The sequence below is a fragment of the Lampris incognitus genome, chromosome 9, assembly GCF_029633865.1.
Source record: "Lampris incognitus isolate fLamInc1 chromosome 9, fLamInc1.hap2, whole genome shotgun sequence".
In the NCBI taxonomy this organism is placed as follows: Eukaryota; Metazoa; Chordata; class Actinopteri; order Lampriformes; family Lampridae; genus Lampris; species Lampris incognitus.
Genome location: NC_079219.1, coordinates 14639303 through 14654171, shown reverse-complemented (window position 1 = coordinate 14654171; position 14869 = coordinate 14639303). Strand labels below are relative to the sequence as shown.

Sequence of the window (14869 nt, the reverse complement as noted above, 5' to 3'; positions counted from 1 at the left end):
CCTCGTTGCTGAGTGAAAATTAAAAAGGCATGTTTCAAACTATAATATATTATAACATCTCCCTCACCGCCTCTCCCACACACACACACACACACACACACACACACACACACACACACACACACACACACACACACACACACACACACACATTTCTCTTAGACTCAACTAGAGTAGCAAAAATCTCAGTTTCTCCATTAGAAAACAATATAATTTGATATGGATCACCTGTGTCCTCTACAGCACTCATACAGAGGGATATTCATCACACCTGCTGAAATAATGAGTCGCATGAGCGAACAACAGAGAACACGCCAGCTGACTGGGGGGGGGGGGGTTGAGGTTTATTCAGGTTTGTTTGGATTAGCTCGCCTGGCGGCCTGTCCAGGGTGTCTCCCGGCTTGCCGCCCAATGACGAGAGCAGGATAAGTGGTTCGGCTAATGGATGGATGGGTATACACTGTTGTTCGAGAAACTAAAAGAGAATCAATTCAAATGACGATAAGGTATATAGAAATATAGGGTTTCCCAGTTCAGCAAAATATCTCTCACTCTTTCAGGCGATGGTGGTCGCCTAAGGAATTCTTTTGGATGGATCATCTCAAAATTGACTGATGGTGTAAAATGTTCTAAATAACATCATTGGCAGACACCCAGTGGGAGTTGCTTAAGAAATACCAAAGGGAATACAGTTAATTCAGTCAAACAACGTGTTCTTTTGGCTTATTGGTGCAAAAGAATGAATACCAATGCATTTGCATCGATCTTTTAGATTTCAAAAATTCGCATCATAGATCTAAACAGCAAAAATCTGAACGAAACACACTATCGTTGTTAGAGTTTGTCACATTGATTACATTGTCAAATTCATTCATTTTAATGTTCCGTTTAGCGTTTTTGTTAATCGGGGTACATAACGTATTGTAGCGAATTCGGGGGATAATGCAACCACAGGAACTGCCGCGGCCGGGAAGCGAACCCGTCTCGCCCGCACCGCAGGAGACATCGCTAACCGCAAGAAAAAGGGTCAGACCCGCGAGCCAGCGGCCAGCGTGTCTTCTTACCCATGCACGTTACAGTATTTTGGTCATCTTGAATAAGAAAATAGGAGTGTCTGCAAAAATGGGCTGAAATCAGCATTAGATTGTTTTATTAGCCACACGACCAAGGCCGGCGGAATTTGTTTTCGGTACACATTCAGTCCAGGTATCACTTGTTCCCGTTCAAATTTTAGCCTTTAAATCGTGGGTTTTAAAAATACAGTGCATTTGCGCCTCCTGCCTACAATTGATCTATAAATCATAACCACGCTCACTGGCGAGTTTCTGCGCTTGGACATCTGCGCTGATGACTCCGGATATGCGACAAACGTCACATCCGAGCTGTGACGTTTGTCGGCGGACGGCTAAAGGAAAAGGAAACGTCGGAAATTTAGCCAGTCCGATGGGGTGTAACGTTATTTTTTGACGTAGGAGCCGACGGATTGCCTTAGTATCGCTGGTATGAATGGGCTTGACGCCAGCCAAGGATGGTGGATAACTTTAACCAGGACCGGGATCTGATTTGGCTCGAAAAAGGACGACGAAGCGCGTCAACACGGGCTCGCTAGCTAACATTCACGTCCAAGATGGGGAAAACGAAGACTGCGTTCGCTTAAATAGCGAATACTTCTTGAAATAGTTGGTTAGCATTTTTAGTTAGAAGTTAGTATTTTTTTATTTTCTATTTTTGGTTTACTATCTGATTTGCGTGCCTTCAGCTACCTCTTGAGTTGTACCGACACTGTTTACATGATGAACTGTGAGTATCAGCAGATCGACCCAAGCGCACTGTCGGTGTCGCCCTCGTCAGCGCAGCCGTGCGCCGAGCTGAGCGGCCGACAGCTGCGGAGGAAATGGGAAGTGTTTCCCGGGAAGAACAGGTTCTATTGCGACGGACGAATCATTCTGGCAAGACAGAGTGGCGTCCTCCCCCTGACGCTGGGCCTTATTGTTGTCACATGTGGCCTTTTCTTCGCATTTGAGTGAGTATCGAGGTTTACCAAACGAAATCCACAAATAGGTCATTCATTAATGCTGATCAATGCTTGTATGTGTGTCTGTCCTGTGAATAAGATTTTGGGTGTCGTGCTGCATGCACGGGCAGAATGTAACAAATTTATGTATGTACATATTGTTACTTGTGTTCCTGTAGTTGCCCTTTCCTGGTGGAGCATCTGACCGTCTTCATACCTGTGATTGCTGGGGTGCTTTTTGTGTTTGTGGTAATTTCCCTCCTGCAAACCAGCTTTACAGATCCAGGCATCCTACCTAGGGCCACACCAGATGAGGCTGCTGATGTAGAGAGGCAGATAGGTGAGTGAGACATTGGGGATTGCCCGCTAGTGGGACAGATGGGGTCAGCGAGCTTTGCCATATGGAGTTTTGATGAAGCAAGTGCCTGTCACAAAGCTGCAGACCAGTTGGCTGACCTAAGCAGATTAATGTTTATTCGTCAAGAAGTACTTGTGCCATAGAGTGTTAACTCCCGGTGTGGTTTTTATGCAAATAATACCAGTGGGCTTGGACATATTTATTATTTTAATGTATGTGAGTTAATCCCTCCCCTTGTTCTTGTTCAATTTAAGATACTTCAGGATCGTCCACGTACCGCCCCCCGCCGCGTACCAGGGAGATCCTTATCAACCAGCAGGTGGTAAAGCTCAAATACTGCTTTACCTGCAAGATGTTCCGACCGCCTCGGACCTCCCACTGCAGTCTGTGTGACAACTGTGTCGGTAAGGAGGAGACGGAGAGATGGTGGCCATTTGGTTAACATTTGAAATGAACGCGTGAGCTAGATTTTAGCCAAATTGAATTGTTTCTTATATTTGGCGAATGGCTTTATTTTACAAATTAACTTAAAACGGGATAATTTTGTGATTCTAAATGGCTGTAAAGGCCAGTTTAATAATATCACCCTCGATGAAAGCAACAGATGCAGCCCAACAACTTCCACGCAGAAAACTGAGATTGAGAGCTTATATCTCAAAACAGCTTATATCTGTTTTGTTTTTTTTTATTGGTGGCTTTAGTCACGTCAGTCTCAAAAAAGTCCTTAGACTTCAATCAAAATGACGGTGGCAACTAGGATTGAGAAAACGTAGGATCATTGTGTTTTGCTCTATTCCCATGGTTTACCAAGTTTTGTTTCAGCGAGAGCCTTACTTGGTATAACTGACCATAATATGATCGTCCTGCTCCCTGAGTATCACCAGAAGTTGGACTCATAAACCACTTACCAAAATTGTCCATAGGTAGTCAGACCACTCTATGGATATGCTAATCGACTGTCGGGAATGTAAGGATTGGGCTATTTTTAAGGACTCGTGACATGGATGAATATACTGGAACTGTTGCATCCTGTATCTTTCTTAAAGACAATGTGTTTTGAATACAAAGTGAAGGTCTATATTAGTAAACCTTGGTTTAACAAACATTTAAAGGCCTTGTGTGAGAAGGAAAACTTCTTTTCCAGAGGATTTGGGGAAGGCAGTTGGTGCTGATGGAAAGGCAGTTGGTCCTGATGATGTATCTGTGGAGGCATGGAGATGTTTAGGAGAAATGGCAGTGGGGTTTTTAACTAGATTGTTTAACACAATCTTGGAAAATGAGAGGATGTCTGAGGAGTGGAGAAGAAGCATACTGGTACCGATTTTCAAGAACAAGGGCGATGTGCAGAACCGTAGCAACCAGAGGTATAAAGTTGATCAGCCACAGCATGAAGCTATGGGAAAGAGTAATGGAAGCTAGGTTAAGAGGAGAGGTGACGATTAGCGAACAGCAGTATGGTTTCATGCCATGAAAGAGCATCACAGATGCGATGTTGCTTTGAGAATGTTGATCGAGAAGTATAGAGAAGGCCAGAAAGAGTTACATTGTGTCTTTGTGGATTTAGAGAAAGCATACGACAGGGTGCCAAGAGAGGAGATGTAGTATTGTATGAGGAAGTCGGGAGTTGCAGAGAAGTATGTAGGAGTGGTGCAGGATATGTATGAGGGAAGTGTGACAAAGGTGAGTTGTGCGGTTGGAATGACAGATGGGTTCAAGGTGGAGGTGAGATGACATCAAGGATTGGCTTTGAGCCCTTTCTTGTTTGCAGTGGTGATGGACAGGTTGACGGACAAGATCAGGCAGGAGTTTCCATGGATGATGATGTTCGCGGATGACATTGTGATCTGTAGCGAGAGTAAGGTGCAGGTTGAGGAGAGCCTGGAGAGGTGGAGGTATGCACTGGAGAGAAGAGGAATGAAAGTCAGTAGGAGCAAGACGGAGTACCTATGCATGAATGAGAGGGAGGACAGTGGAATGGTCTGGATGCAAGGAGTGGAGGTGATGAAGGCATATGAGAGTGCAGGCAGGGTGGAGTGGGTGGAGAAGAGTGTCAGGGGTGATTTGCGGCAGAAGGGTACCAGCAAGAGTTAAAGAGAAGGTTTACAAGATGGTTGTGAGACCAGCTATGTTATATGGTTTGGAGACAGCGGCACTGATGAAAAGACAGGAGGCAGAGCTGGAGGTGGCAGAGTTGAAGATGCTAAGATTTTCGTTGGGAGTGACGAAGAAGGACAGGATTAAGAATGATTATATTAGAGGGACCGCTCAAGTTGGATGGTTTGGAGACAAAGCAAGAGAGGCAAGATTGAGATGGCTTGGACACACATGGAGGAGAGATGCTGGGTATATTGGGAGAAGGATGCTGAATATGGAGCTGCCAGGGAAGAGGAAGGAGGAAGGCCAAAGAGGAGGTTTATGGATGTGGTGAGGGAAGACATGCAGGTGGCTGGTGTGACAGGAAGATGCAGAAGACAGTAATAAATGGAAATGGATGATCCGCTGTGGCGACCCCTAATGGAAGCAGTTAAAAATAGGATGCAGTGTGAGAAGGAAAACTTCTTTTTAATAAATGGTAACCCAGACCTGTATCAAGCTGCTAAGTATGGATTTCAGAGGGGGATATATAAAGTTATAAACCAAAGGCTACTGTCCTCGTTGCTGACCTTTCACTGCCTTACAAACTAAAGGAATTTTATGAGCACTTTGATTGGCTGAACCCTTAAAGATGCCCTGCACAATTGGGCCAGCCACCCTCTCCCACCTTTGTTATTAAAGAATATGAAGTTAATAAATTAGAAGGTAAGAGTAAAGTTATCTCTCAGTCAGCTTTCGATCTTGTACAAACCAAGGCTTGAACAAGCAGCAGCAGTATCCCTGCCCCCCCCAAAAAACAGAATGTAAGTTGTTGGTTGCCTTAACTTCCATTGAAATTAAGGTTTTGAAGGGACTCTTGTTCAGATTATTATCTAATGTTCAGAAAGTCCCACTGCAGTTTGCTTACATGAGTTAGAGGTCTGTTGACCTCAGTTGTTGAATCATAATATTGACTGGAAGCATGTAACCTTGTTGATGGATGCAGTCAGCATCAACAGCCTCCAGTTGGAATATGAAAAAAGGAATATGACTTAAGACAAAGGCAGTGGAAATTTTCATAGGTAAAAGAGTGGCTTGAGATCACTGCTAATAGGTGACCAACTTATCGAGCAAGTTGAATCTTATACGTTTCTTGGAAGTGTTGCAACTTGTTCCCTGGAGTCGGAATGCTGCATAGATACCATTTTCAGCAAGGTCCATCAGGTTTCCTCACACTTCTTAAAAAATACAGAGTTGATGAGAAAACACTAAATACTTTTTATCGTGCCACCCTCTAATCAATTTTAACTTTGTCAACTTCTGTTTGCTACAGTAGTACAAAGGTAATTGTCTGTTTCCCCCCATCAGTGGCTTTTGATTTATGCAAGCTGAATCAAATCTAAGGGCCAGAATAGAGATGCACGGATCCACTTTTTTTCAGTTCCCATCCGATTCCTCAATTTAGATATCTGCCGATACTGATACCAGAGCGTTTTTTTCTTGAATATCGTTAGCCTCATAGGATAAATGCCTGTCATTTTTTACGATTTTCGGGTAATAAGAAAAAACAAATTTTCATATCCACTGAGTACATTTACACTAGGCCTACAGTAAATCAAAGAAATATTAATTATCTTACCAGATAAGGAAAGAGAGAAAGCCGAGCACCAGGAGCCTTTCTTGTATGCAACTTTTTTCTTTATTTTTTTCAACGTAAAAATGCTCAAGTCACACGAGCGACTTAGGCAGATTGTCATTTTTGAATGTAAAAAGTGTTCTGATTGGCTTAGGACATAGGCACTAATCCAGGGTGATGCAGCAGCTTGAGGAGAACACATGTAGGCAGAAATCTCAATTTGGCCAAAAAATGACTTAGGCATTTATCCTATGAGGCTAACGATATTATTGTTGTTGTTTCTGTTGTTATTTGCTGGTATTGCTGGTAGGCTATTAATGTGTAAGGTTACATGAGGCTGTAGTACACCACACAACAATTTTTATTGAAAGAGCAAAAAATATACAGAAATGCATTAAGTTTGTTCCAAAGCAGTTTATCTGAATTTAAGTTTAAGCTTCACATCTAAACAGGAGTGCAAATTGCTATGGCAACTCCTTTACTGTGGTAATTGATTTAAAGAGTCAAACTGCTTTTTTCCCTCTGCAAATTACTCAAAATAATTCTTTCTTTTTTTCTTTTTCTTTTTTTTTACAAAAAGACCTATCCTGTAGTCATTTCACATTAAAATGATGCTTGAAAGGTTTATATTTGTTGTTGGTGAAAGACACAAAACAACAGACTAAGTGGTGATCTGTAAAAGCAACTGGAAATATGTTGCTCCTGACTAACGTGGTGTTAAGGTGTCTGGTGATATACACCCGGTGTAGCCTGACAGCACTGACCCTGTTCCCTGAAACCTCTACCACTCATGTGTACAGTCTGGTGTTTGAGTTTTTTCATTCTCCAAGCATCAATTAAATCAAATTGTGACAATAACCTGGATAAAGTGATGGAAGATTGTAAAAGTGTCTTTATGCATACTCAATAATCCAGGCAAGAAAATCAAAGAAAGTTGAATCAGTTCATCTGGGTGCAACATTTGACAGATAATGTTTCATCACTCAAGTGACATCTTCAGTCTAAACTGACTGCAGGTATCCCCACCCTTATAAACAATACCGTTGCATAACGACTGAAACCACCGACCAGTTTCATGTGCAGATATGGCTGTGACCATTAACTACAGTTACAACGGCCATGTGTATGCTTCAGAGGCTTTGGGAATGTTTGCAATCACAGCATTGTAAGATGGTGACAGATGTACCGCCCTTAACACTTACCAAGTGTGTCTGCTCCTGGAACTGTCTTCAGTTCATGTACGTCACATGCAGGGGGCAGTATAGGTATAGACAGGGGTATGCTCTGGGTTCCCCAGTCTCACATGTAGTGGCCATCTTATATATGGAGGAAGTGGAAAAGAGGGCTCTGACGTCCTATCCAGGGACATCATATACCTAGCCATTGGTTCAGATTTGTGGACGACTCCTGGGTTTAAATTAAATCTCAGGACATATCACATTTCACCGACCACATTAACTCTGTGGACAGCCACATCAATTTCACCAGGGAGGGTGTGAAAAATGGTTAGCCTTCTTAGACTGTGAAATTGCAATTGGTGATGGGGACATTTGATTGTTGTTTACCGTAAACCAACACATACTGATGAGTACTTAAGGTTTGATGCTCATCATCCACTGGGGCACAAGCTAGGAGTCATCAGGACGCTGTGCCACCGAGCTGACAACATCTCTACCAACACAGTTTGCAGAGGAAGGGGAGAAATCCCACATTAAACGGACCCTAGTTAAGCGTGGTTATTCCAACTGGGCGTTTGTTAAAGCCAGGAAGATGCCCAAATAGTTCACCAGCCGATCAAAGACAGGAGGACAAAAGCTGCCTAAGCGTAAACCAGTGGTGATTCCGTATGTGGCGGGAGTGTCGGAAAAATTAAGATGCGTATTTTCCAAACACCGTGTCTCTGATGCTTTCAACCCCCAAAATGCACTGCACCAGAAATTGGTCCACCCCAAGGATCGGGTCCCCCGGCACAAACAGAGCAATATAGTGTACACTGTTAAGTGCTAGGAGGAATGCCGTGACTTGTCCATTGGGGAAACTAAACAGACGCTGGCCAAGAGGATGGCACAACACAGGAGAGCTAACACGTCAGGCCAGGACTCCACCGTCTACATTCATCTACAGGCCAGTGGCCACTCTTTCAAGGATGAGGCTGTGCACATCCTTGATAGGGAGGAGCGCTGGTTTGAATGGGGAGTCAAAGAGGCCATCTATGTTAAGAGGGAATGACCATCCCTGGACCGAGGGGGGGGGGGGCTAAGAGTACATCTATTGCCATCTTACAATGCTGTGATTGCAAACATTCCCAAATCCTCTGTGAATAGTACACATGGCCATTGTAACTCTAGTTAATGGTCACACCCATATTTGCATATGAAACTGATCGGTGGTTTCGGTTGTTACGCAACTGTATTGTTTATAAGGGTGGGGATACCTGCAGTCAGGTTAGACTGAAGAGGTTACTTAGATGAGTAATGAAACGTTTCTGTCAATAAATGTTGTATCCAGATGACCTGATTGAACGTTGAATGTAAATGTGGTTTTTCACTTGTCCTGTCCTGTCACTTGTTGTCACTGAGAGCCAGGAGGGGGAGGATGGTAACATTGTCATCCTCCTCCTCCTGGCTTTTGGTGACAGGCAGGTCTGTTGCCACCTCCTCCCTGTCACTCTGCGCCTCCTGCCCGGGTTTGGCTGCAGCAGCTGCCAGGGAGATTACGCATGCAGCAGTGCCACTAACTCCACACACTGGGTCCCTCTGATACAGTTGCTACGTCATATACGGCCATTTTATCTTTCTCTGAATTACTATGGTGTTTAGGAGGCTCCAGATTTACATTTTGTGGGGTTTCACTTATTTTCTCGTGGCCATCGGCCTCGTCCCCCCTATGCGGACAAGCGAAGCGCTTGTGTCCCATGTCCCCGCACTCGAAACACTTCTTACTACCTGAACAGTATATACAGTTTTGGCCATGAGCTTAACTTGCATTATTATGTATTTGTAATTCATAAAAACATCAGTTTATGGAATCTGGATCGGTTGTGGATCGGTAACGTCAGTCTGATATCTGATGAGGGAATTATCTGCACCTGATACCAATATTGAATTGGACCGGTCCCAACTCTAGGCCAGAAAATTATCTCAGACCCTTCTCACCCTGCAAACCATCTTTTTGCCCTTCTACCTTTGGTGAAGCCTTTCAGGGCAATAATGGCAAAAATTAACTGTTTTTTGCAGTAGCAGCTATCCTGTGGCCATTCACACTTTTTTTTCACATGCAGTGCTGTTTTGTATTATCTTTTAGTTTAATATTTTGCTGTGTATCTGCAAATATGTGGACTTGTATTTACAAGTCCACATATTTGTGGCTAAATTTTGCGAAACCTCACCTTAACATAATACAATAAGGAATGCCAACTGAGGAGAGGTTGAAGTGCTATTTCAGTATGTAATTGGGACCTCTGTTGAGTTGTATTAGTATAAAGGACACTAGTTTAAAATGAATCTCTGAATATTACATCCTTATAGATTGCATATTATATGTTACATGCTATATATTAGCCCTGTGATGGACTGGCAGCCTGTACAGAGTGTCTCCCCGCCTGCCGCCCAGTGACTGCTGGGATAGGCTCCAGCATCCCACGACTCTGGTTGGGATAAGTGGCTTGGATAAGGGATGGATGGATATTTGTGCACATGTTACTGTATGGTAGACACTAGCACCCTATTTGCGTTTTTAAGGTAAATTTTGTGTTGTGGTGGTATGTTTGTATGCTTGGACTCAATTTTTTTGTTTCTTAATATGTGGTGGTGGAGCAGATTTTTGACGGATGTGTAAGTCATTTAGGTTTTTCACAAAAGATGACGATTACATTAGATCAGTAGTGGCTAACCATGTGCCAATTATAAATCTGACCAAATAGAAATCTGACCAAATAGAAATCACCTCCTTTAGTGAAGATCGCATTCTGAAAACAATGAAATGTTTAAAGCTGCTTTTTCTCAGAAATGGGACAAACCTTACAAGTTGGCACCAAAGCAGCTTCTCACTTCTGCTCTCTTTACTCTGCTACATCAACTGGTGCAGGGGTGGCTAACCATGTGCCATGCAGAGCCATGTGTATGCAGGTTTTCATTCCAACCCGACTCCACTCCAGGTGATTTCACTGATTAGCAACCTTCAACCAAAGAGGAAGAATGTATCAGTGAAATCACCTGGTGTGGAGTCCGGCTGGAATGAACACCTGCATACACATGGCTCTGCATGGCACATGGTTAGCCACCCCTGCACTAGTTGATGTAGCAGAGTAAAGAAAGCAGAAATGAGAAGGCTGCTTTGGTGCCAGCTTGTAAGGTTTGTCCCATTTCTGAGAAAAAGCAGCTTTAAACATTTCATTGTTTTCAGAATGCGATCTTCACTACAGGAAGTGATTTATAGTTGGTCAGGTATTTCTCTTGAAAGTGTATTTATTTTGAACATTAAACATCTCAATGTATGAATGAGCAGTGTTTTTTCAAGCTGCCATGTTTTGAATAGATGACTGCTCGGCATCGTTCTTTGCATCATGAGCAACATGCGTACCATTTTTTTGCATATACACTTGTTGGGTATTATCTCTTGCATCTACACTGTTACAAACTACTCAGACTTGGGTATCTTGACTGTGGAAACTACTTCTGTTGTTGTCCGCAGAGCGATTTGATCATCACTGCCCATGGGTGGGGAACTGTGTGGGCAGGCGCAACTACCGCTTTTTCTACAGCTTCATCATCTCTCTGTCTTTTCTGACATCTTTCATATTTGCCTGCGTCATTACACACCTCACCTTGCGTAAGTACATCCGCACCAAACAAAAACACACCTCTGAAATGCACATGGTACCACCGCATTTTTTTTTTTTTTTGCTTGATCAAATCGCATCATTTTGTGATTTGATCAAAGGCAATATGAAATATCAAATCAAAGTTTTAGTCTGTTTGCCCTCTGTCTTTTCTGCTGTATCCTCCAGGATCTCAAGCAGGGAAAGGTCTTGTCCAGGCCATTCAAGAAAGCCCTGCCAGATATCCTTTTATGTGTGCAACATTTTCCTCATACAGTTTGGTCCCTAGATCGATAGATGGGTCTTTTAAAAGGTGCCATTGTCCGATGCTCAAAGATTAATGCAGTGACACTGTTGATGAGGCATTTCCTGCTGCTCCTTAGCCTAAGCCCACACTTAATAGGATCGGTCAAGGGAGCAGAACTCAGGACACACATGTACAAACAGTGTTAGCAGCCAGAATGGTAAGTGCTTTAAGGCTGATGGCTTTACAAGAGGAGCAGGTTTGCTGCCTTATGTCCTTATGGTATGATGTCACTTTTTGGAATATTAACAAGGGTCAAAATCTTATTTACAAGCAGGTTAGGTGGCTTAGTTAGTTTATATAGTCAAGCGATAAATATAGTGGTCACTGAATTTGCAATGACTGTTAACACATACACAGCACTCGTGCGCAAACACATGCACGAACACACGCAGGGTTCAGCTCATTTACATTCATCATGTAGGGTTTTTTCCTAGCCATGTGTTAATAATGTATAATAATGAACGTTTTCATGCCTTGACTATCATGAGTGTACTGTGGTGGAATTGGTGATTTGTTTCTTCTCCATCTGGTCTATCCTGGGCCTCTCAGGCTTCCATACATACTTGGTCGCCTCCAACCTCACAACAAATGAAGATGTAAGAAGCACTTCTTGCTCTGTATTATTCAAAAAATAATTTGTATGATTCCTGTACTATTGTTAACCTTCACCAGGGAGGCTGTTGAACAAAGCGCTTTTTGTTTTGTATGCAGATAAAGGGGTCTTGGTCAAGTAAACGAGGTGCAGAGGACACAGGAAATCCTTATAGTTATAACAGCATTATTACCAACTGCTGTGTGACTTTATGTGGGCCCATGCCCCCAAGGTAGGTTGAGATGACAGAAATTCCCTATCCCAACCATAGCAACAAATGTGCTGAGGAACTGTACCATTCACAACTGCTTTGATTTTCTGTGATGTGTGCACTTTAGTTCAAATTACATCTGGAACATTTCCTTCAGCCTTGCATGGATGTCATCCTTACCTTGTACTCCGTTCTGTGTTCCAGCCTGATTGACAGAAGAGGTTTCCTGCCTCCGGATGAGGCACCTCCTGCTGCTTTGGCCTCAGAGATAGAGCTGCCCCCCTTCCTGGCCAAGAATGAAACGCACATGGTAGGATGAGGCCACCTTGTGGTCTTTCCCAAGTACCGCCTGTCCCATAGCTCCCGAGTTCCTACCCTGACTCTGTGTGCCTTCCCCATCCATGCACCTACTCCCTGAGACTTCCAGCTTCCATCACACAAATACCAAATGGGTACATACCCTTAAGCCATATTCAATATTCTGGTAAAAGTTGCACATTTTACATTTGTTGTCCATGCAATGCCATAGATATTTGGTCAAGGAAAATTTGAATTGAATTCATATTTGTTAACCTTTTTAAGATTTCTGCTTTCCCCTTATCGACCTTTTAATTTAAACACTGCTGAGTTTGCTTGTAATTTGAGATGAGAAGTCATTTACAGACATTAGACTTGTCCATTGCTTTTCATTTATTTTTTTTTGGCAGCTGTTAGCATATGCATACATACTTTTGAACAATGGGTGTGAGTTTTTTTATATGTATTTTTTACAGCACTTTATCACCAATCATTTGTTGCATATGTTGAATGTATTTGTCACTCACACTAAATCTGTCAGCTTTTTAAATGTCTTGGGTATATTACGTTTTATTTTTGTAAACCATGGCACAGTATTTTACTTTACAAATTTTACGTCGTTTTCAAGGGCGCAACAAGTGTTTGTTTTAAATAAACTTTATTTTTGTGTTTTGGGAATTTGGCCTCTGTTTTAAGTTCTCCTTTGCTCTTCACATTTGAAAGATGTATTACTAATGAGCTGCATTTTAAAGAGTTTGGCCAAGGTTTTATGCCCTCTAAGATTTTTTAATTTTACGAGATGTAGATAGTGAATGTTGTTTGCTATGGGTACGAGTACAGTACCCCATAGCCCTGTCATGAGATCTTATATTTATCACTCGGCTGTGCTTTTGTGCTGTATCCCTTCCACCCTGCCAGGAGGAGAACTGTCAGGATTTTGCTTTGTCCTGCACAGCGTGAAGGGCACTGCAGCATGTAGACGGTTGATGGTAAGAGTAGGTTTGGAAGTCAAGCCAAACGCAGTATCTCTCCACTTGCCATTTTGTCACGGTTCATTCATACTTTTCGGTACAATAAATATCTGTTTTGTCATCAACTGGGCCATTCTGCACTCATCTTATGAGTATTTTATTGGGGGGGGGGGGTCTCTGACTCCATTGTCACCCTGATGACTTGAGGGCAATGGGGGTAGATGAAGCGATTGGTTTTGGACAGTCATGGTCTGATTGGGTGCACTGTGTGCCTTACGTCTGAATGTGCATGCTTCACTGCCATTCATTATTGTCTGCCTTCCATTAACATTTGCCTGCTCATTCAGCTCTCGACGCAGCTGGTTGGCGAAGCCTGATAATCTTGTTTTTCTTCTACAGTTAGATGAGATTTCTAATCTGCCTGGGAAATGTTATGGGGGCATGAGTATGCGTATGGTGAGCCAAGCAAAACCCGGCAACTTGTGGTATGTTTTGTAATCTTTCCCGCCTTAATCAGACCCCAGAGAAGATGGAGAGGCAACTTTCCAAGCAACATCCTTTATGTTGGTTCACTGCTGTCTTGTTCTAACTGCATTGCTTATTTGTATCTTTTCTTCGACAATGCCATTCCATTTGAGCCCACTGACACCGGATCATCCATTTCACTTCGCTGGATGCTGTCTTAAACTAACATTTGTTTTAATCACATTGTTGTTTAATACATACCTGTACATGTGCTGTATGGTGTTTTTAGGTGTCATTGCTGAGCATTTAACAACACAAATTCCATCTTTCTCCTTTTTGTTGCCTATCTTTCCCCTTTCCATGACTTCTCTATCTCCTTCCTCCTTCACGCAGTGCACTCAGAATACCAAGGACCTTCTGGAAATGATGGTCTACTCCTCTGACTTACATTGCCTATGTCCCCCGGGCACTCCTAAAACTACTCCCGAGGGCCAGGAGGTGTCTACCACCAGATCTCCCTCAGAGTCTTCATTCACAGCTTGCTCAAAACACCATTCCAGTCAGCTCATGGCCAGTCCTTGCCCCAAATTCAGTAGAAAAAGCAAGAGGGCCTCGCTGCACTCTATCAACCCGGCCTTTAGGCTGGCATCCCCCTCCCCTCCTCTTAGTCGCGCCATCTTGGTTCTGGGAGATCCACCTGACATTGGCTTAGTTTCCTTGCCGTGAGCTCACTCAACAGGTCACAGGAGGACAGCGCTCTTTCAGTGTGAATGGAGGGGGAACGTTTAAAGAGCACTGAGAGGAAACTTTGCTGTGGTAACACACTGGCGTTCTGTCTCAGGATATCATTGCATTGACGTGGGGGCAGTATTGATTAGCAGGATTTTATGATCTATCAACTGTGTGAACAAAGTCCGACATGCCCTTCAGGTAGGAGGTAAGACTTAGTAATGCTGACAAGCACAATAAAAAGTTTTTTTGTTAACACTTTTTTTTTTTATGCACCTAGAAAATGCCTCCGCCCCTCTCTACACAAAGCCTCAAGCCATACATCTCTTTTCTGGTGTTCTGGCATCTGAACTTGCAGAGTAAGGAGCATCTATGCCTTCATATACAATCATTAGAA

General features: G+C 43.0%; 1 protein-coding gene across 1 annotated transcript; it reads left to right on the top strand.

Annotated features, from left to right (window-relative positions):
• The first annotated feature begins 1385 nt into the window (after window positions 1–1385).
• On the top strand, window positions 1386–14501 carry zdhhc18a (zinc finger DHHC-type palmitoyltransferase 18a). The gene is made up of 9 exons (XM_056286172.1): window positions 1386–2023; window positions 2194–2354; window positions 2627–2776; window positions 10774–10911; window positions 11090–11141; window positions 11701–11803; window positions 11919–12031; window positions 12215–12320; window positions 14137–14501. Exons 1-9 carry the CDS (start codon window positions 1791–1793, stop codon window positions 14467–14469), a joined length of 1389 nt encoding a protein of 462 aa, XP_056142147.1. The 5' UTR covers window positions 1386–1790; the 3' UTR covers window positions 14470–14501.
• Window positions 14502–14869: the final 368 nt, after the last annotated feature.